Source organism: Biomphalaria glabrata, chromosome 7 (assembly GCF_947242115.1).
Source record: "Biomphalaria glabrata chromosome 7, xgBioGlab47.1, whole genome shotgun sequence".
Taxonomy (NCBI): domain Eukaryota; kingdom Metazoa; phylum Mollusca; class Gastropoda; family Planorbidae; genus Biomphalaria; species Biomphalaria glabrata.
This window is the reverse complement of record NC_074717.1, coordinates 21,177,980-21,201,832: the sequence shown is the minus strand read 5'-3', so window position 1 is coordinate 21,201,832 and position 23,853 is coordinate 21,177,980. Positions and strand designations below refer to the sequence as shown.

Sequence of the window (23,853 nt, the reverse complement as noted above, 5' to 3'; positions counted from 1 at the left end):
TTTTTTATATCAAGATAACGGACAGACCGACTGACAGACAAAACGCAAAAACAATGTGGCTTTGATCCTTTTTAAATAATATCTATTAGAACTCAGTGCACCAATGTCTATGAACCCTCGTTAAATATCTCGTGTAAATAAAGACATTTTTTTTTATAGTACCGGTACTAGCCTATTGTGAGGTAATGGAATTTTTTTTTCTTTGACGTCATATGAATGGGCTCTTTAAATGTAATGTTAAAAGAACGCACTCGGTGCACCAATGTCTATTAACCCTCGACAAAATTGCTTGTATTAATGAAAACATATTTTAGTCTAACTAAGCCGTGTGACGTAGTGTTTTTTTCCTTTGACGTCACATGGAATGAATTCTTTAAATGAAATGCTAAAAGAACGCACTCGGTGCACCAATGTCTATGAACACTCGAGAAATGGCTCGTGTTGATAAAGGTGATTTTTAGTCTAGCTAGGCCGTGTGACGTAGTGTTTTTTTTCCTTTGACGTCATATGGAATGAATTCTTTAAATGAAATGCTTAAAGAACGCACTCGGTGCACCAAAGTCTATGAACACTCGATAAATGGCTCGTTTTGATGAAGGCGATTTTTAGTCTAGCTAGGCCGTGTGACGTAGTGTTTTTTTTTCCTCTGACGTTATATGGAATTAATTCTTCAAATGAAAAAAGAACTTGGTATAGTAATGTTTATTAAGCCTCGTTATGTGGCTCGCGTTTAAAAAAGGAATGATATCTTGATTTAGATCTAATCTAGATTTTTTAAACTAGATCTAGATTTTTATTACAGTATATCTAGATCTGGATTTATATTCTAATTAAAATTATTTTAGAGTCTAGATCTAGAGTTTAGACTAAAATAGACTAGATTAAGATGTAGAATTTCAATTTCTAAACTTAAAGTGTAAAAAAAAAAGTGTAGATTTTCATTTCCAAACGTTTTGATCAATATTGTAATGTTTTAATATACTAAAACTAATCTACTATTTTTTTATTAAATTTAAATTTAAATTTACGGCAAATGAATCTTTGAAACATTATTACTTTTGACCATCGGATGGCTGCCTGGTCGTGCGGTTTGCGCGCTGGACTGTCGTTCAGATTTATGGATGGCCCAGGGTTCAAACCCTGCCCGGTCCCATCCCCCGTCGTCCTGCGGGAGGTTTGGACTAGGAAGTAATTATCTTCAACTCTGAAGGAACATCCGAAACGTGTAAAACATTTTACATCAAAATTAAATCACCTCTTGAATATTATTTGCGAATATGCAGATCCGACAGGGATCCGACTTCGACGGGGGCCGCCTCTGAGTTTGTGTAACACAAACTCTCTTTGTAATCTTGTTTTTTTTAGTTAAGTTTTCTATGGCTATGGTGCTGTATTACAGTTCACGTGATACTATGTAAAACTAATTATTAAATGACAAAAAAATCGAAAACCATTTGCATAAATGTGTTAAAAATGTGGCAAATTGTCATCTCCCCCTACTAAAGAGCCTCCGTTGTTTGTTACTATTAATAATGAATATTTGTAAAAGTGGTGTACTTTTATGAAACAAATGCTTACATTAGTGATTTAAAAAAAAATTGATTTTTCGCGTTCAGAAAAGAAAAAAAGTAGCCGTTGCATCAGAACTTGGAATGAACTAAAATATTATGATGTCGGATTTTCACTATCTTTTCTAGTTTACGAGATCTAAACGGACAGACAGACATACATTTCACACAAAACTAATAGCGTCTTTTCCCCTTTCGGGGGCCGCTAAAAATATTTTTTATCAGAATTAGAGCTCTTAACCATTCAGTTCGGCAGCTAAATGTTTTTCTAAAGAAAGTTACCAGTGGGGGCTCGGGCAAGACGTTTTCATTCATTCTGATCTTCAGACACTCATTCTCCTGGCGTTTACAAAGCATGATTTTTCTTACAAAGAAGTGTGTAGGCTAAATAATATATATATATATATTGTTACGTATCTCTCCTCTACTATCCAGGCTCCCTTCAAACTGCACCACACGACACAACGAACTCAAAGAACCTCACAACTCATCAGGGCTCCAAAGTAACAGTAACAGTTTAATTTCAAATACATTACAAATACTGTACAGTTGGCAACAACATCACACTAACTGTCCAAAACCTAGCCTTGCTCCGCCTGACTTTTTCACACACCGTCTGTCTCTAACTTCGCCTCGTCTGGTCACATTGCGAGGTAACGTGAAGTCCAGTCTTTCTGACACACTCGCTCTTATATAGTGTCTCTACTGGCCTTCTAGAATCGGATGGAACGTTCTTGACCACTCAGAATGATCACAATCGCCGTGACTTGCGTGCGTAATATTTACACACAGGTCGTTGTCGAACTGGCGTGTACTGTCACTGGTCACGGTTGACCGCTCGTCTAGCGCCGGACTGGTGCGATTTGCGTAGGCTAAAAACACACACAGCCTACGACCATCTGTGTCACCACCGAGTTTGTAACAATATATATATATTAGATTCGACCGTTCTCACGCAAGAAAGACGGGTAAAATCGAGGTAGCGAAGATGTAGTGAAATTGTTTCTTCAAAAGAACTTTTGACTAGACCTTATTGCTGCGGCCTTTCGTAAAAACATTATGAACGCTAGTTAGAACATAAAACGACGTCAGTTAATGTACAGTTTTTAAAAGATTGCTAACAATACTGTTTTAAATCGATTCATAAATTATCGAATGGGACAAACACAAAAAAGGCACTATCACTTCTTGTCAGCTAGTCGCGTCTTAAAATTTAAAGAAACTCTTGGATTCCTGTTGGTTCCTTATGGCTAGGCTATTTCTAAATGTAACTGTTTTAAAACGTAAACGCCGTTCTCTCTCTCTCTTTATTTCCTAGATCCTAGCGGCAAGGAGATACACAGTGTGATCAATCAAAGCGAGGCTTTTTTTGGTGATCCTTTTGTCCTGTTATGCAGCCTCCAACAGTTCAACATCTCCTCAAAGTACGCCTCCATCCAGGGGTTGAGCCTGGAGAAATGTAACTCAACTACTGACGAAGCATGTGACCTGATCGCCGTTAATAAGCCATACGAGAAAACGTGTGAAGTGGTTAGTGCTGCCCTTATTGTCTCCTGAGTTTGTGCGTGCGCGCGTGTGTGTTTTTGTTGCGATCTTGATAAGATATCTTAAATATGCAAGAAACTTCATATAGTGCTGTCATGGGCATAGCTAAGTTGTTGGTTTTTTTAGGGCTAGAGGGTTGGAAAAAAAAAGGGGGGGGGGGCTTTAAAATTGTTTTCCTTTCTCTCTCTCTCTCTCACACACACACACAAATATACGTTGTTAGGATTTACTCTCCTAATCAGGCTCTCTGTAAACACAGCACAACCACCAACTCAAGAACTTGACAACAAAGAGTTCCAAAACAATAAGGTAGTTTAATAACAAATAAATAAGAGCCAAAAACTGACTGTCTACAAATGCTACAGATTTACATCACCATACTTCCGTAGTAAACCTGGTCAGATAAACGTTCACATGTAGGCCCAGTGTACTGTAGTGTATAGTCCATGATGATAAGACCATGATGCAATACTGTTTGTTGTCTGGTCAGACAAGAAACTAACACATTGGCATGGTTGTCAAGCATATTTACGTAGATCTACCTTTACACTAAAATAGTTACACTGGTCAAAGGTTTCTTAAAACTCGTGAAATTTCATTTTTATTTCTAAATGTGAACTAAATATACCTGTCACGTAGCAGACGAGCTGCCGGCAGTAACCTTAGCAACTAGCTACGCCTTTTGTCCAGTAGGTTCTAACTGAAGTGCCATTGGGGGGCGTGGTTTTGTCCGGGGCTTTGTTGTAGCTGAGCTAGACGCGTCAGTTGGCAGATGGAACTTAAAGAGACAAGTCGTATAATTTTCAGTTGTAGAATTAACATGTTTGTTTGAATTTATTTGATAACGAGCTCAGAAGATATTCAATTGATACAGTTTCTACAGCTGTGCGGCTAAACTAGAGACTGGTAGGTTTAAAGATGTGCACAGAGGCGGCCTTAGAGCGCAGGGTCTGTGGTGTCGTGACTTATCAAGGTTCTTTTGTATATACTATTGGACATCGAAGGTTAAGTGAAGACATGTTTGGTTTACTACATTTTCCAGTGAATGACCCGGAAGTGATGTTATTTATTAGTGACGTGAATAAACATAAATATATACATTCGCATAATAAAAAAAAGAATAATATACCACAGGGCCCTGGGCCAGTTTCATATGTGGGGCCCTGAGCCTATACCGTACCACATCACGTACCACATCACGCTAACGGGCTCATCCGCCTCTAACCCGCTGTAGACCTTTTTTTTTAGCTACTAAACATAGTACCATATCGTGTACTATTGTTCTTTCACTAATTACATACCGTATTTTAATTGTTCTATATGAAAGATTTCGCCTTATCTTATATAACTAATTGTTATAGTGGCCTCAACCTTGACCTGCGGCGTCGCAACCTGAGTAGACCAATAGCTCGTTGCCCGGTCACAGGTCATGACGTCGCCTTTTAAGGTTAATAAACCTAATTAATGATTCAGAACTATTTTGCATGAAAAATCAACAAACAGAAAGTAATTTCTGCTAAGCGCTCTGGAGTCAGAAAGTAACTATTAATAGGAGAGCCTGAACACTTGCAATAACCAAATAGTTGCATAGACAGTCTCTTATCTCCCGATGCGCCGTCCGAATGCTGAAGCCAAATTGATGTTCTATAAAAACAAGGTGTGCGATAGGAGTTACAAAGTTGTTCCTTGACATTCACAGATCCGACTTTCGCGAAAGGGCTATACCGTGGGTTTTCAAAATAAATAATGAAAAAAAAATACTCCCGCGTTTTTTTTTTTTACACGGGTTTTCCCACGGCTATCCGATGTAAATGCACAGTAGCATATTGAAAAAAAAAATGAATACGCCTTCGCCAAACTTTCTGGATGCTTATTGGATGAAAAAACCGTATAGCACATTAACTGGTTCAATCGAGACCAATCGTAACAGTGGCCTCAACACTGACCTGCGTCGTCGCAACCTGAGTAGACAAATAGGTCATTGTTCCGTCACAGGTCAGAAACAGATGGCATGTAAAGGTTATTAAGAGAATGGGAAATTGTTATTTAGGAGATTCAAGTGTTAGGGAATATCTTGTGATACTGGTTGAAAATGAAATTAAATACCGCGGAAATTTTAATTTCTCAGAATGTATCCCCTCAAAAGTCAAGGACACACCATATTTCTTTAATAATTTTGATTTTAAAAAATCAATTTTTCAAAAGTTGTATTTATGTTACTACAATATAAATGACCTATGACTCTTTCGTGTAGAAATAACCAACGGCATAGTAGCTGCATCAAACTTGATCACTCCTTGATCCGATTGGATATCGTCTTTTTACAAAATAAACGATGCTAATTGGTCGCTTCCAGCTACTAGTTTTTATTGATGCCAAGGTGAATTGTTAAACAATGATAGCCTCCTAGGTCACAGGATACTGTCTTTACCAAAACTGAACGGTATTTGAAACCTAAAATGTCATGTTAAGAACTTGCCTAATAATTGGTATAGAGATGCCTGGAAGGCTTCCAAACTATTGAGTAACAAGCCCTAGTTAATGAGAACTGATCTGGACAAGTCTTAGTTTAATGAGAACTGATCTGGACAAGTCTTAGTTTAATGAGAACGGATCTGGACAAGTCTTAGTTTAATGAGAACTGATCTGGACAAGTCTTAGTTTAATGAGAACTGATCTGGACAAGTCTTAGTTTAATGAGAACTGATCTGGACAAGTCTTAGTTTAATGAGAACTGATCTGGACAAGTCTTAGTTTAATGAGAACTGATCTGGACAAGTCTTAGTTTAATAAGAACTGATCTGGACAAGTCTTAGTTTAATGAGAACTGATCTGGACAAGTCTTAGTTTAATGAGAACTGATCTGGACAAGTCTTAGTTTAATGAGAACTGATCTGGACAAGTCTTAGTTTAATGAGAACTGATCTGGACAAGTCTTAGTTTAATGAGAACTGATCTGGACAAGTCTTAGTTTAATGAGAACTGATCTGGACAAGTCTTAGTTTAATGAGAACTGATCTGGACAAGTCTTAGTTTAATGAGAACTGATCTGGACAAGTCTTAGTTTAATGAGAACTGATCTGGACAAGTCTTAGTTTAATGAGAACTGATCTGGACAAGTCTTAGTTTAATGAGAACTGATCTGGACAAGTCTTAGTTTAATGAGAACTGATCTGGACAAGTCTTAGTTTAATGAGAACTGATCTGGACAAGTCTTAGTTTAATGAGAACTGATCTGGACAAGTCTTAGTTTAATGAGAACTGACCTGGACAAGTCTTAGTTTAATGAGAACTGACCTGGACAAGTCTTAGTTTAATGAGAACTGATCTGGACAAGTCTTAGTTTAATGAGAACTGATCTGGACAAGTCTTAGTTTAATGAGAACTGATCTGGACAAGTCTTAGTTTAATGAGAACTGATCTGGACAAGTCTTAGTTTAATGAGAACTGATCTGGACAAGTCTTAGTTTAATGAGAACTGATCTGGACAAGTCTTAGTTTAATGAGAACTGATCTGGACAAGTCTTAGTTTAATGAGAACTGATCTGGACAAGTCTTAGTTTAATGAGAACTGATCTGGACAAGTCTTAGTTTAATGAGAACTGATCTGGACAAGTCTTAGTTTAATGAGAACTGATCTGGACAAGTCTTAGTTTAATGAGAACTGATCTGGACAAGTCTTAGTTTAATGAGAACTGATCTGGACAAGTCTTAGTTTAATGAGAACTGACCTGGACAAGTCTTAGTTTAATGAGAACTGACCTGGACAAGTCTTAGTTTAATGAGAACTGATCTGGACAAGTCTTAGTTTAATGAGAACTGATCTGGACAAGTCTTAGTTTAATGAGAACTGATCTGGACAAGTCTTAGTTTAATGAGAACTGATCTGGACAAGTCTTAGTTTAATGAGAACTGATCTGGACAAGTCTTAGTTTAATGAGAACTGATCTGGACAAGTCTTAGTTTAATGAGAACTGATCTGGACAAGTCTTAGTTTAATGAGAACTGATCTGGACAAGTCTTAGTTTAATGAGAACTGATCTGGATTGCGAAGCTGAAGGTGATAAGGAAATCTACGATCGCGGGGCCCCCATCGTGCGCGGGGCCTGGGCCGGTCGCCCCACTTGCCACTCCCTAGGACCACTACTGGCTGTGCGGCTAAACTTGAGACTGGTAGGTCTACAGCTGAACTATTTATACTATTTTGCCTTTCAGCTCCACTTTCGGTTCAGGAAGTGTGAGGTAGAGTATCACAACAGCGGCCATGTTCACGAGTGCTCAAACAGTGCAGAATACCTGAAGAGTGAGCAACTGATCATCTCCATTCTAGTCAACAACCCTCCAGCTACATGCGCCGACTCAGGGCTGTACCGCTGTGTGGCAGAACTAGAGGACGGAACGCGCGTGATGTCGTCCTTATACTCTCTTAAAGTATATGGTTTGTAATGATTGCTTACTCTATGTCAGTGTATTCAGTGAGGCAGCATGTCAGTCAATCGGTGTGTCAGTGAGTTAGTGTCAGTGAGCGGTTTGTTGGTAACTACGTGTTTCACTATATCAGTGAGTCAGCGCACCAGTTAGTGTGTCAGCATGATAGTGAGTAAGTGTGTCAGTGAGTGGGTGTGTCAGTGAGTCAGCATGTTAAAGAGTCAGTTTGTATTCTTGAAATCCCAGTTTAGTGCAACCATGTTTTATAACAAACAGTAGCAGACTGATCGAGAACAAAATCATCTCAACACTTCCAGATACATAACTTGTCCAAAATATTACCACATGGCACTTTTCAATGGAGCAAAAAAAAAGGAGTTTGAATTGTCACAAACTCGTAAGCAGCCCTTATGAATCCGATGTTATGTGAGCAATGCAGGTCTTAGTTTTTAAACACGGGCGAACCTGAGAGAGAAATTAAATTACAAAAGCGCTTTTCGTTTTTGACGATGACTATGTCGCAAGTGATCTGCTACGTCTTTAGACTTCATGGCACAAACCTTCAGTTTCCTCTCTTGTTACAAAGCTTATATCAACTCAGTCTGTCTGTCTGTCTATCTGTCTGTCTGTGTCTGGCCTAAAGTTTGTACACATTATTTCTTCGACACCCTATCTCATATAAAGCTGAAAATGTTAACAATTATTTCTTTTACCTGACAACAAAAGAATCAATAAATTTTTTTTTATCAATTTGTTAATTAACTTTGGTAATAAATTACTTTTTTTTTTTGGTATCTAAAACAAGGGATAGAAATAGTACCTGACTGAAGTGGTGGTATAAGCTGAACTAGTCCCCTTTATATTAGGCTGCCGTCCGAGGCTTAGTAAACATAAACATGAAATAGAAACAGTAGATAACTAAACAATCTTCTATGTTCATAGACTCTTCGCTAGCAAAGTGGTTGGCTCCACAAGCTCAAGGAGGCTTTAGCCCACAAGTTCAAATTTAGGTCGTTCCCTTTAAAAAAAACAACATTTAATAAGCAATCACCCATATACCTCGTACTGAGAAACTAAAAGCATGAAAAACAATTGGTAAAAAATATAGCTAAACCAAAATAATTGGTAATACATATATATATATAATCGCATAGATTTATTATTGTTTTTTCTAGATCTATTACAAATTTAATAACATGACTGATCCAAACTAATTAATACACATTAATAAAACCTTTGTTTTTTTTTAAAGTATTTTGTTTTGTACTTTGGTTGTTGAACGAATGCGCTTGGAAAAATTTAACGCTTCGTACTCCTCCGACAAATTGTTCAAAGCAGAAACGATGTGAGCTTGATCTCACTCAATGGACCTTGACCGAGGTCCGTGTAATGAAGATAGACTGACTTGGGCTTAATTCCTACTTCTCCTCATTTATCTGCATGTTTACGACACAGCAAGACCCATGGTAGTCAAATTTGACCTGTTGGATGTTCCCAACTCAGTAGATGACAGCTTCGTCTGCATAGCTCATGTAAGTAGTGGACTGAACCTCCTACATCCCAGTACTGAACGTTAGTGGTACTCAAACTTTAATGAGTGGCGCCCCCTAGACAAACAAAGTTAGTGCAGTCACCCCCCCCCCCCACACACACACACCATTGGCTTCTGGGAGAGCGCTATATTCTCCTATTCTGTGTCCCGGAGTGTTTTGAGAATGTAATGAACAAGAAAAGAAATGTAAAGATATAAAATCATAACGAACTGTCCGATTTTTCTTTGCATTTATATTTACAAAATGTTTGGAGCCTAAATCTACATCATGACTGTTAATGAAAGCTAGTCTGTTGACACTTTTTTTTCTGGAAATTTGTTTTGTATACTGGATTATGTTCTTTCAGGAGATAGTTATTTAGCCAGCAAGGTGGTCTGGAGAAGTTTACCCAGAGAGTTAGACCAAACTCTGTCAGAAACCGCTAGCCTCGTTCTGAGCTTAAGAAACTCTCTCATACAACGACATTTCTCTCAATAAGAAGGGCGTATATATATATATATATTCATTGTTTAGGTAGTTAAGTATAATTCCAATTACAATGGTGTATGTTTATTTGAAGAGTTATTTTTTCTAATTATAATGCTATTAATCTCTAAGTTCAGCCTAACAGAGACACCATGCGCACACAGTTGTATATAAAGTAATAAACTATGTAGAGGATTTGAAACAAAAATATAAGTTTAAGACTTTGATATTTACACAATGATATTGGTATGTATGATGAAAATAATGAGAAAAAATTAAATATGAAGATATCAAAGCATAATTACATATCGAACAATATTAATGTAATAAGCACCTTTTATAATGATGTTTAACAACAATGACAAGTGACAGTGACTTCAATAACATCAACTGTTCCACAACTTGTACCAAAAGACTCTTCACTGACCAAAGTACTTCAAAAACTCTCAATAGAACATCAACTCTGACAATGGCAATCAAGGACTGTCAGGAACTTGTGTATATCAACACTGGTCATGATGAAGATCACACTGTCAATGGTTACAACCCAGACCGCCAAAGTAAACCCAACTTTGAAATGGGTCACGTTAATACTGAAACCCTATAGAAATAAACACAAGACTCTAACGTCGTATCTAAAACTATCAATACGAACGAATCCGCACAAAGAATATCATTACAATATAAAATAAAACTCATCCTAAACAGGGGTCAAAGAGTCCTAGTCAGACTAGATCCAAGGTAATATCGCTAAGGCTGTCCAGTAGCATAAAACCAAGACATATTGAGCACCAAAGGAAACACGGCTTGTCTCTCAAGTCCAAGATGGCGAAATGCAAAGAGCTACAAATGACGTCACACTTATTCATGACAAAGCGAGAAGGAAAAAAAAAACTACACAAAATAATTTCAGTTGCAAAAATGACGTCATTGACTCAGAAAAAAAAAGCGGCGCGCCTTGAACGCGTAGAATAAAGCGGCGCTCTCTGTTAGTGTACATTTTGTTTCTGTGGCATGTTACGTCTCGTGATACCATCTTTTCCCTTAGCAACTTCTTGTGTGACTAAAGAGGCCAATCCTTGATACACAGCTGCGGTCTCAGGCTGGGCATATGTAATCGCCAGGCGCCGTTGCATTTTCACCCTTCTTTCTGCTTCTGTTGTGTATGGCATCTGCAATCCAAGACTCTTCCTTTATGCTCTTTCTCCATGTGGATCTATCCAGTGCCACTTTTTCCAGGCTGCTAGTGTCGATTTTGAAGAACTTCATGTCGCGTTTGCATACATCCGTATACCGTAAAAGTGGGCTCTCCTGCCTTCTATTAGATCGCCATACAGAATGTCTTGTTGAAGTCGACCTACTGGCATTCTACGAACGTAGCCAAGCCAGCCAAGCCAGTCTGCTGCTGATAACAGAGCGGATGTCCTGGCATCCTGCTCTTCGTAGCACTTCCTCATTGGTTACTTTACCTTGCCACCTTATTTTAAAGATCCGCCTTAGGCATCGGAGGTGGAAGACATTCAGCTTTTTTTCCTGCCATGAGTAGATTGACCATGTTTCACTTCCGTACAGCAAAGAGCTCAACACACAGGTCCGGTAGACTAGGGCTTTAGTATTGTCAGCAATATGTTGTCCCGCACTCTTTTCTGCAACCGTGACATGGTGCCCATTGCTTTAGCTATCCTGTTGTAATGTCTTTATCCAGTAGATCATTGTTGGATATGATGGATCCAAGATAGCGAAAGTGATAAACAATTTCTAGTGGTTGGCCATTAATGTTTACTTGAGGTGCAGTATTTGTGTTCTGCAGATAGTGTGTCAACCGGGGAATGAAGCTGAGTATCAGAATCATCCATAATAGCTGCATCATCAACATACAGGAGTTCCCTGATAAGTATCTTCCTAACCTTGGTTTGTGTCCGCAGCCTTGATACATTAAATAGTTTTCCAGAGGATCTTGTATGGAGAAACACACCTTCGTTGATGTCGTTGTACACATAATGCAGTAGACAGGAGAAGAATATGCCAAACAGAGTAGGTGCACATCCTTGCTTGACACCACTGCTAACCTCAAAAGGTGCTGATTGGGCTCCATTGAATTTGAAAGTACATTTCGTTTCCTCGTGGAAGCAATCAATAAACGTCATTAGTTAGGGAGGGCAACCTATTTTCCTTAGGAGTTTGAAAAGGCCACTTCTGCTGACCATGTCAAAAGCTTTAGTCAGATCAACAAAAACGATGAAAGAGGGTCTGTCTGAATTTCTCCTGCAGTAGTCATAGAGAAGATATCATGTCTATGGTGGACCTAGCACTCCTGAATCCACACTGAGACTCTGGAAAGACTCTAGAAGCTATCACTTGCAGCCTGGATAGTGCCACTCTAGCAAAGATTTTGCCAACTATGCTGAGGAGAGAGATACCCCTATAATTGTTGCAGTCACTCCGATCTCCTTTGTTCTTATATATTGTGACTATATTTGCTTCACGCGTTCGGACACATTTTGTTTATGTAGAATAAAACTCTTGAACAAAAACTAACTGCGACACGCATGTAAAAAAACAAAAAAGTTACAGTAAAAAAGGGGGTAGGACGGGTAGCACTGTGTTTTTTGCAATTTGAACTGTTCAATGCTTTCATGCTAGTCAAAAGAATGCAAGTAAAATTTGGTATAATAAGTTAAGCACTGGTCTACTATTATGCGAAGGACATTAGAGGTACATATAGCGCACATATTTCTGTCATGAAAATGATCTTCATAAGAGTATCGCACATATTAAGAAAGACGTCTTGTCACGGAACTTTTGGTTGTCACACCATAAACAAGTCGTCTACATAACAAAAGACGACAACCGTTATGAGACAAGAAGTCAAGGAGACGCCCTGCACACGTCATATTTTGAAACCATGGTTACTATTTTTTTTAAAGCATGATTGTTATCCAGTGATGCTTTTTTCGTCGCTCTCTAGGCCTAGATATAGATCTATGAACTCACAGGCTACTAAATAACTCTTAACATTTTTTTTACAAAGTGTATATCAACTCATTCTTGTCTGTCTGTCTGGTCAAAAGTTTGTACACGTTATTTCTCACAGTTGGTTTAAGTTGAAATTTGGCACAATTATTTCTTGTAACTGACAAAACAAGAATCCATAAAAAACAACAACAACCAATTAGTTAAGTAACTATTGGTAATAAATTATGTTGTTTGGTATAGTATAAGGGAAATATTGTGATATAAGTGGAATAAGTCCCTTGAGCCCTAGTGAACACTTTATTTTAATGCCATCACGGTGACCCAGATACCCCATTTTAATGCCATTACGGTAGAAATGGAAAAGTGGTTTGAGTGCTGGGACAAGTCCCAAAAAGCCCGTGGAGTCTGGGAGCGCATGAGGCGCCCTGACCGCACTTCCCCGTGGTGGAGGCTGTCCAGGCCTGAGCAAGCTATTATAGCACAGTGCAGGACAGGCCACTGTCCTGTTGGCTCATATTTCTCGCGGCTATGGCCAAATTTCGATTCACGGTGCCCTCGCTGCGGGGAAGAAGAGGAAACCGTGCCTCATATTCTGTTTGACTGCCCCAGACTTGCTGATCTCCGTCTCGACAGGTCTGGGAAACCCAAAATTCTCGACCTGTATGGCGACATTCATGCACTACGCAAGACAGCAGGGTTTCTGTCCAGGGCTTTTGCAAGAGAGGATTTGAGCCTCTCAAGCGCTCACTCTAATGGAGTTTGATGATGATGATGATGAATGCCATTACGGTGATCCAGATACCCCATTTTAATGCCATCACGGTGACCCACATACCCCATTTTAATGCCATCACGGTGACCCAGATACCCCATTTTCATCCCCTCCCCTTTCCCAACTGGTCCAGACAGTGATAGGAGTCCAAACAAGTGATAGGAGTCCAGACAAGTGATAGGAGTCCAGACAAGTGATAGGCTCATAGCGCATCGAGAAAACTAAAAGCATACTATTGGGCTAAACAGATGTATTATTCTTTGTCTAGATCTATAACAATTTTAATCACATGACTGATCCAAACTAATTGATACAATGACACGTAATGTAACTTTTGTAGTTTTACAAATTATTTTTTAAACGTGTTTTCTTGTTTATTCTTTCCTCTACCACAAACAGGGCAACGAAGACCTGGACATCAGATGGAGTAACTTGACACAACTTAATGCTAAAATAGAAACAACTTTGATTCAAACTGTTGACCAGGACTGCCAATCTTTTCGGTACACCTCAGTGGCGCAGACAAAGAATGCAACAAAGACTGGCGTTTTCCCGGTTTGTGAAGTCTTCTTCCAGTGCCAGTTTTACGAAAAGATAGAGAAACCAATGGGTGAGTTCTAAGACTAAGACTGCTTTAGTGACCCTTCTGAACATTTGTTGTTGTTTCTCATATAAAGACAACAGGGGCGTAGCTAGGGATTTGGGGGCCCCTTGCATTTTGACATTCGACATGAGATAATGTACGCAAAAAATATATAAGCCCAAAATCAAATTGGTTCAGTATATCAGTAAACTTTACAAAAAAATAATCATTAAGACTCTTTTTATTAAATAATGCCGTTGTTTATCCACATATCGGAGGTGGGCAGACCAGTTTTTCTTGAAGCTGTCGCGAGTTGTCCTTAAAGGATGGCTTTCGGGATACGGTTGCCCTCCTTCTGGTGGACATGACCAGGTAAGCGGGCAGGCGGAGTTGTCCTAGGATTGTAAAGATGCTGGGAATTCATGTTAAAGTAATTATTTCAGTGTTAGTGTTTCACACTATTTCTTCTTGCCATGGGATTGTAAGGATCCTACCGAGGAAACGCAAGTGAAATGAATTCAATTTTCTCTATTGTCTTCTCTTCGTCTGTTTTCGTTATTGATGAAAGCAATCGCTCCGCATTGCATTATTTAACCAAAAGGAAAAAAGGCAATAAGGGGCGCAACTTAGGGGTGAGTTTCTTCCCTTGGTCTCAAAACAAAATCTTACCGAAATCGCAAAAGTGCAAGTCAATGTTTTGTTTTCCTTATAACAGATCTAGAAAATAATCTGGTCAATTCTACACTGGTTTCCGAAGGGCAACCACTAGTGATAGACTGCTCAACCAAGTATTTTAATTTTAAAGACGAGAAAGTCGAATACTTACTGTTGTCAATGCATGTCGACATGAAGATGAAACCACTGGCGACGTACTTCTTTCATAACAGTTCTATTCATCAAGTAAGTACCCCCCCCCCCCGGCGTCTTAGTTCTTTCAGAACAGTTGTAATCATCAAGTAGGTAACCTCCCTGTCGACACACTTCTTGCATAAACAATTCTATCCATCAAGTAAGTAACACCCCCCCCCCCCTGTCGACACACTTCTTTCATAACAATTCTATCCATCAAGTAAGTAACCCCCCCCCCCCTGTCGACACACTTCTTTCATAACAATTCTATCCATCAACATCATCTGCCGATAACAAGGTGTGAAAGGGAAACATTTCTGTATCCTTTTCATTAAGTCCTTTTTTTTTTGCATTGTGTCAATGTATTCTTTCATATCTCTTGGTATGACATTGCAAACACGCATTACATTGAGATCTACTAGCATTAGCCACCGGCTACGCCCGTCGATTTGGTCTCAGGCTATATATTATTTATTTTGCCATGGACCCCCCCCCCCTCCTTTTTTGTTCTTAATTATAACTTGGACCGACCCTTAAATTCGAATATCACTTTTCTCCTCCCCACCCCCATCTGTCGCCTTAACAAATAGTTTTATCTACACTCTCTGGCTATTCTTCTTAAGTTAAGTTATTTCAAAAGATTTGATAGGCTCTAAGAAACTTTTTTGGTGTTGGCTTTTATACATCCTGATCACATTACTCTTTGCCCCCCCCCCCTTTTGCTTCGCACTTCCGCAATCCTCTTTTTGTATATTCTAGATCTAGTACGCATCCACCTCCGCCCCTCCCCCTAAAACTTGACTTTTCTGTTCCATCTAATTGGCACGGTCCAGCTTTATAACGCTACCCCCCTCCCAACCATATACTTTTGACCCGTGAATTCGACGACCTGTATCACTTATCCCCCCCCCCCCCTTCCCCATATAAATTGCAAAGGTATCAGAGTCGAGTCAGTCACAACTTCCCGATCTACGGGTCGAGTCAGTCACAACTTCCCGATCTACGGGTCGAGTCAGTCACAACTTCCCGATCTACGGGTCGAGTCAGTCACAACTTCCCGATCTACGGGTCGAGTCAGTCACAACTTCCCGATCTACGGTTCAGTACGCGAAGCCAGTAGAGTTCTTTCTATAACAGTATAGAGTTGATACGGCGGTTCAGATATCTACGTCAGAACATTCGTACAGTCTTGTGTTATGTGTAGCCAAATGTAGGCCTACAGTCTTGTGTTAGGTGTAGCCAAATGTAGGCCTACAGTATTGTGTGTTACGTGTAGCCAAATGTAGGCCTACAGTCTTGTGTTACGTGTAGCCAAATGTAGGCCTACAGTCTTGTGTTACGTGTAGCCAAATGTAGGCCTACAGTCTTGTGTTACGTGTAGCCAAATGTAGGCCTACAGTCTTGTGTTACGTGTAGCCAAATGTAGGCCTACAGTATTGGCCGTGATTTATTGGACATTCCACTTGTACGTTACTTTGGAGACCTGAGTTGTCAAGTTCTCTAAGTTGGTGGTGTCATTAATCTCGGCTTTATATGACACACACACACACACACACACACATGATATTATTATTACCAGACAGAGATAGTGAGTTGATATAAGCTTTGTAAAAAAAAATTGAAATAGTGCTTAACAATGGAAGAATGTTTAATCTTCAACTTGAAAAGAAAAAACGTATTTAGGTCTAAATTGCGAATAAAGAATCGCTTATGGTAAACTTAACCACTGGAATTTTGATCGTGAAAGTTGCTTAGTTGTCCTAATAATAAATGGTTAAATTTTGCCACAGCAAGTGGGAGAGCTGGTGATGGATGAATCAGTCAGGGTCCTTGCAAATATGTAATAGATGAGTTTGCAGAATAAAGGGAGGCAATAACGTATGTAAAGTCATATTTAGTAATAGAAATTCTTATTTCTCTTTGAATTCTCTTTCTCCATCACGACAATACCTATGATGTGACCTAGGGCCGGGGTCGGCAACCTGCGGCTCGCGAACCACATGCGGCTCTTTGGCTGTGAAGCTGCGGCTCTTTAGTTCCATTCGAAAATATTAATTATTTTATCGAAACATTTTTTAAAATAGTTCTGAAATGTTTAAATAGCATTAGGCACCGATTCTGTTTCTCAGCCTCTTGTCGCTTTTCACCACACCCCTTCCCCGTGACACGCGTCGTCACTGTCGACAGTCCGTCGGAAGCTCTCGAATGACTCAGTCGTCGGATGTTTTTATGTAGGTTTTAATGGACCCCATTCACCAATCGTAAATAAACACATTTAGCCACGTCATAATATAGATAAAACAATGAAAAATACGTATCACATGACAGCCTTTATCCATTACATAATTTGTATAGAAGATATATAGAATCACGTGGCCTAATGTTGTTTGTTAACGATTGGTGAATGAGGTCCATTCTCTTTCGACGCAAGACAAATTGGCATTTTCACCACTCGCTTTGGCTGTGACGTATAGTGTGTTGTTTTAAATAAATGAGTTAGAAGTACTTAGAAGGAATTATCTTCTCAAAGTTAGAAGCAATCTATGAGTAACGCTAATCTGGTAGACTTTGCGGTACCACTGGAAATTGCACAAAAAGGCAACCCATTTACAGATGGTGAGTATGTCAAGACTGCTTGCATCTAAAGATCTGTTTCGTGATTTCAAAAACAAATCATAAATCTTGAAAAAAAAAAAGATTTGCCACTATTCGCTAAAACAGTGCAAGATAGAATAGCTAAAATGTCTTCAAATGTAATATATTCGCAGGTGGTAGATATTCAGCTTCTGTCTTATCACTTGCTGTGGATGAGTCTTGCGACATATACACAGGGTACAAATTGCCCTTTCTGTCAGGAATATGTCTTCCCAAGGTCCAAAAGAAGAACTTCTAGGATTGCTGCCGCTCTCATGACACACTAAAGGGGAAGATAGAATGCCGTGCAAGAATACATTGAAGACAATAAGATCGATTTAAATAAAATCATTTCAAAAGCAACTTATGGAGCCAGAAATAAGACAGTAAAAAAATAAAGGGACAACAACGATTCATGAAATTCTTAAATTTCACTACATAATACACCAAGTAGCGCTTTGTGCAACGAAATAATGAAGGTCATATATTTGGTAATCAAGATTGTTAACAGCATCTGGTCAAAAGCCTTCTACCATCGTCATTTTAAAGAATTCTTAAAGGAAATGGAGACTCGGTACTTAGACCTCCTTCTTCCCAATTAAGTGCGAGGGCTTTCCAAAGGTTGAAAAGTTTTGCTTTGTGCTTGAATGAAATAAATACATTTCTAAATGAAAAAAGGCGTTAATCACCCTGAATTAGAGAACGACAAATAGTTGCAAAAAGTTTACTTTATGCTGGATGTAACAGAAAAGTTAAATAAGCTGAATCTTAAATTGCAAGGAAAGGGAAACATAGCCTATGTTTTGGTAGAAGAAATTGGTTTGTTTCTAAGAAAAAATTATTTTTTTTTTACAGAAGATATTCAGAGCGTTAATTTTCTTCATTTTCAATGTCTTAATCAGTATCGCGATAAAATCAGTGCAACTTTTGAGACGAATTACTTTAGCACAGTTATAAAAAAAATCAAACATGAATTTCTTGACAGACTTGAGCAGTTCAAAACCAACAAAACCATTCAAGCATTCCTGGTACACCGTCTCAACACAAATAGTCACGAAATCTTCATGAACGTATATGGAATTGGTGCTGGATCAAATGCAATTACTCGATTTAAAAAGTAAAGCTTTGTGGGGTACAAAATTTACAGAGTTAAAAAGCAAGTTGGAAGTGTTGGAGGTCCAGAAATGTACGTAACGCAACAAAAAATGGAAAGCTTTAAAAGGAATGCCGCGAGTTGATTCTGCGAATATAAAGTGTGGTGAAGAAGTTAGCATTTGGAATGCTGACTGTCTTTGGATCAACATATTCGTGCGAGCAAGCGTTCTGTTGCAGGAATATAATTAAAAGTAAAGTAAGAAGCTAACTAACAAATTAAAAGTTAGAGTCGTGTTTCAAACTAAAAACAAGTTATGAGCCAAATTTATCCAAACTTTCTAAAACCTTGCAAAGCCATCGCTCCCATTGCATTTATTTGCTTAATTGTCTTTTTTTAATTGAAGAATAAATAGTGTGAGTACTATTTATAGTTGGCAGGCGAGAAAAAACTTTTGTGGCTCTTTAAAAACTTTGAAATTTTGTAAATTGTACTTTTTGGCTCTTCCGACTCAGAAGGTTGCCGACCCCTGACCTAGGGGTGTTTCTAGGTCGTTGGTTTGTAGCTCCAATCAGCTAGTACAACTTAACCGATGAAGGCGTATTCAATTCTTAGCCAAGTAAACTTGAACAGGCTTCTTTTTAAACAAAACGTAATGAAATGTGGAAATGACATGATAATTAAAAAAAAATAGAACTCACTAAAATACAACTCTGTCTTACGTATCTCGCCTTTTCTTTCGCAGCCCAAAACAATCTCTCGTTACCTTGGAAACACACACACACACACACTCCTAACACCTAGGTCAGTGAATCATAAACTGAGACTCGCGATCCGCCCGAAACGCTTAAATTTAACTGCTTTCGATCGGCGAGACATCAAAGAGACATTGACTTTAACCAAAGCGATTAGTTCATCACCATTCTAAGGCTTTGGCTCATTCGTTATTATGATACTATTAACTTGAATACACTGTGTTCCCAGCACGATGTTACAGGCCTCTACAACTACACCAAGAGCAGCATCCTTGGGCATGTACACATTTATCTGAGAACCACTGCGGTCTTGTGTCCAGAGACTCGCCGCTACTCTTGTTCAGCTATCACCCACACTGTTGGCGTCTATGCGGGCTTTGAGCAGCAACTGAACTACACTAAAGTTGTGTCTGTTTTTGTTATATGTAAGTGCACATATAGGTGTAGGTGTGCCAATGTGGTTGTCAGTATATGTGTGTAAATGTATTTATAGTGTTATAACTCTGGTGGTAACGTGGCGATACCCCAGGCTACGGAGATTTATTAATGTTATTATTATTATTGCATTCATCATCATCATCATCATCAAACTCCATTTGAGTAAGGACTTGAGAGGCTTAAATCCTCTATTGCAAAAGTCCTGGACAGAAACCCTGCTGTCTTGCGTAGTGCATAAATGTCGCCATACAGGTCGAGAATTTTTGGTTTCCCAGACCTGTCGAGACGGAGATCAGCAAGTCTGGGGCAGTCAAACAGAATATGAGGCACGGTTTCCTCTTCTTTCCCGCAGCGGGGGCACCGTGAGTCGAAATTTGACCATAGCCGTGAGAAATATGAGCCAACAGGACAGCGGCCTGTCCTGCACTGTGCTATAATAGCTTGCTCAGACCTGGACAACCTCCACCACGTGGAAGTGCGTCAGGGCGCCTTATGCGCTTCCAGACTCCACGGGCTTTTTGGGACTTGTCCCAGCACTCAAACCACTTTTCCATTTCTGTTTTTTTTAATTATAGCCATAGCATGATGAAAACTTAAACCTGTTCAGCGGGTGGAATTGGTAGTATAGTGTTGCCAGTGACACCTATGTGACTCGGTACCCACTGCATTATTACAGGGGTGCCATAGCGTTGTTTGATGTTATGTGAAGCCATGATGACAGTGTCGATATTGGGGGGGGGGAATGGTCCAGGGCTTTGCAAAGTCTGTAGTACAGATTTTGAGCCAGTGACAATAACAATCTGTGTCACTGGCGGATCCAGGAAAGGGGGGGGGCTGTAGGGGCGATCGCCCCCCCAACCCGGCCGACCCCCCCCCCCCAAGGGGGGGCGGACGCATTTTAGTATAGAATTCACACAATTTGTATACGAATTTATTACTTATGTTAATAATATATACAAATTATTTATATTTCAACCTATTTTTAGATTATTTCGCCCCCCCTCTAGTATGTTAGCCGATTTGGTGGGGTCGGTAGGGGGCGATGGTATTAATCCCGTCCCCCCCCCAATACACTTTCGAGTGGGGGGGGCGGTCAAATTTATTTGTAGAAATCACAGCTTGCTAACAGAATCAATTAAATATCTATATCATTAAAACTTGTTATTGATATTTTAACCAATCTTTATATTATGTCGTTCCCTGTTTGCCAATTAGGGGGGGGGGCGAATACCTCTACTGCCCCTCCCACCTAAACCCTTTGAGTGGGGGGGGCGGTCCTACTTTTAGGGGAAATCATAGTTTGTGAACAAAATTAATTCAATTAATATATACATTTTATATTATGTCGCTCACCTTCGGGTATATTGGCCGATTCGCTGGGGTTGGGGGGAGGGCGATTTCATGTACTGCCCTCCCCACTCTAGCCCTCTGAGTGGGGGGGGGGCGGTCCTATTTTATGGAGAATCATAGTTTGTGAACAAAATTAGTTGAATATCTATATAATATAAACTACGTATTGATATGTGAACCCATTGTATATTATGTCGTACCACACTCTAATCTCAAATGTTTTCATTAGTAAATTTAAATGAATCGCATTTCCCCCATCGGACAAACCAATACTTTTTTTTTTCTATTATAGTTAAGAAAGTAAAAAATTAAAAAAAATCTGTCACTAATACAATTTATATATACTGTTAAGACTTTGCCATGCACACCACCATCCAAGATAGTGCAGAAAGAAGGTGCGCACTATCTGTGACTAAACAAGTCGGATGTTGACATGAGAGAGAAAACGATTTCCGCCCAAGTCTAGAGCCAATATGGAGATGCTGTGCTCAAGGCAGATGCCCCTTTGTGTTTGTCATGTCTCCGTGTAAATAAACGTCTATGTCTCGTTGAGTTGCCTCCCTTCAGTTATTACATTGGTCTCAGAAGTGGGATTATAGGCGTCTCAACGGGAGGAGGTAGGATTCTAGCACAATGGCATCTTTGAAACAACTAGACCAACTCTTAATTACAGAGCTAAGGCAGGAACTTCGTTACAGACGCCTGAAGCTTGGTGGTAGCAAGGAGGTGCTTACAGCTGGTCTCCGGCAAGCCCTAATTGATGAAGACGAAGATCCGGAGACCTACCTATTTGAACCGGAGATTTATGAGCTTATTGGCAAGATAAATGAAGGTATTGATGCATTGTGTGAACAAATTAACAGTATGGGGAATAAGGTAGATAAAATGGTGTCTCAAGTGAAAGAAGGAGTAGACTCGTTGGTAAAGGAGCAGTTGCCTTTAGACACGTTGGTAAAGAAGTTGCGTGGTCAAGACTGTGGCTGCACAAACAGTGGTGACTGAGACGCTGGGGATTTGAGCGCCGTCTGTGTTGTGGGCAAGTCTTGTGGTTGTGACTTTCAAGACGAGAAACTTGACAATGATTGCTGTGATGATCTCAACGAGATGTAACAAATCGAAGGGAAAGAGACAAATGAAGAAACTGAAGTCTGTTACATGCCTGAAGCGTTTGTTCCTGTTGTACCTGTTACCAGTACCTTAACTGAAGTCTGCTATGTGCCTGAAGCGTTTGTTCCTGTTGTACCTGTTACCAGTACCTTAATGAGCTGGACAGATCAAGACAACGTTGGGTCTGCGTTCAAGCCTGTTGCTATGGACCTTAAAGACCTCTGCCTATTTGCCGGTGCTCACGAGGGAAATTCGAAGCTTGACAACTGCATCCAGAAGTTTACCATGAACTGTACGTGCGGCGCATCACACATAGAATTTAGATGCCAAGAAAACCACCAACAGGGCATATGTACTTCTACCATCATCATCGACATTGGCATAGATGAAGGTCAATCAAACCACTCTAAATCTGAGCTGTCAAGAGGAAGACATTTTCCACTTGAACCTGAAGAGACCTATCTTCTGGACGTGAGACTGTTATCTGAGGATGACTGCGGTGCATTGGACTTTGTTTGCAACGTGGCTGCATGTGAACCTGCAGCTACCTTGAGAGGCGTCTGTCGGGAAGGTCTGCTGAGACAACGTGTCCGATCAACGGCTGTGCTGAAGAAAACAGTGCTTGACACTATCTCTTTGTGTGTCAAACGGCCACGTCATCATCGTAACAACAGCCTGGTCAACTGGAGAAAGAGAAAGCGGCACTGGAGGAAAACAATGCGGATGGCTTCGTGGGGAACACGCCTCTGCCGCCTGTGGCTCCCACTGATCGACCTCCACCTGAACTGTCAAACCTCAGCTGCAGTGTTTCTTTTCGGGACGAAAAGTGCTAAGACGGGGGCAATGTTATGACTTTGCCATGCACACCACCATCCAAGATAGTGCAGAAAGAAGGTGCGCACTATCTGTGACTAAACAAGTCGGATGTTGACATGAGAGAGAAAACGATTTCCGCCCAAGTCTAGAGCCAATATGGAGATGCTGTGCTCAAGGCAGATGCCCCTTTGTGTTTGTCATGTCTCCGTGTAAATAAACGTCTATGTCTCGTTGAGTTGCCTCCCTTCAGTTATTACATTGGTCTCAGAAGTGGGATTATAGGCGACTTATCTTATCTTATATAATACAGACGTTACTTCAAAAAAGAAGATGATTACGTCCTACGCGTCATGCATTTAGTCATGCATATTAACCAATGACTTAAATTCTGCCAAGTCACTAGTTTTCCTGGCTAGCTCAGGCAACCCATTCCATGGAGGTAGGATTCTAGCACAATGGCATCTTTGAAACAACTAGACCAACTCTTAATTACAGAGCTAAGGCAGGAACTTCGTTACAGACGCCTGAAGCTTGGTGGTAGCAAGGAGGTGCTTACAGCTGGTCTCCGGCAAGCCCTAATTGATGAAGACGAAGATCCGGAGACCTACCTATTTGAACCGGAGATTTATGAGCTTATTGGCAAGATAAATGAAGGTGTAAATAAACGTTCATGTCTCGTTGAGTTGCCTCCCTTCAGTTATTACAATACTATTAATTAAATTCTTATATCGAGTCAACCAACCCCTATTCTTTAGTGCCAAATGCAATCTTTAGCAGAAATTATTAAAGGAGCGAGGATTAATCATTTTTACTCTACCTCCCTCCCATTTCCAGATAGAGTTTATGATATTTCACAAGAATTTATCATAATTATTTTAAGAAAGACTTTGCATTGGAAAAATTCAAACGAAATGTTTCAGT

General features: G+C 39.8%; 1 protein-coding gene across 2 annotated transcripts in view; it reads left to right on the top strand.

The window, feature by feature from the left end:
- Positions 1-23,853, top strand: part of LOC106051357 (uncharacterized) — a 56,248-nt gene that overhangs the window by 17,844 nt on the left and 14,551 nt on the right. For both annotated transcript variants that reach the window (XM_056036358.1, XM_056036357.1), the window contains exons 6-11: positions 2,887-3,098; positions 7,329-7,551; positions 8,997-9,073; positions 13,707-13,917; positions 14,606-14,790; positions 19,451-19,646. In XM_056036358.1, coding sequence (XP_055892333.1) covers positions 2,887-3,098; positions 7,329-7,551; positions 8,997-9,073; positions 13,707-13,917; positions 14,606-14,790; positions 19,451-19,646 — 1,104 coding nt within the window. The remainder of the gene's footprint in view (positions 1-2,886; positions 3,099-7,328; positions 7,552-8,996; positions 9,074-13,706; positions 13,918-14,605; positions 14,791-19,450; positions 19,647-23,853) is intronic.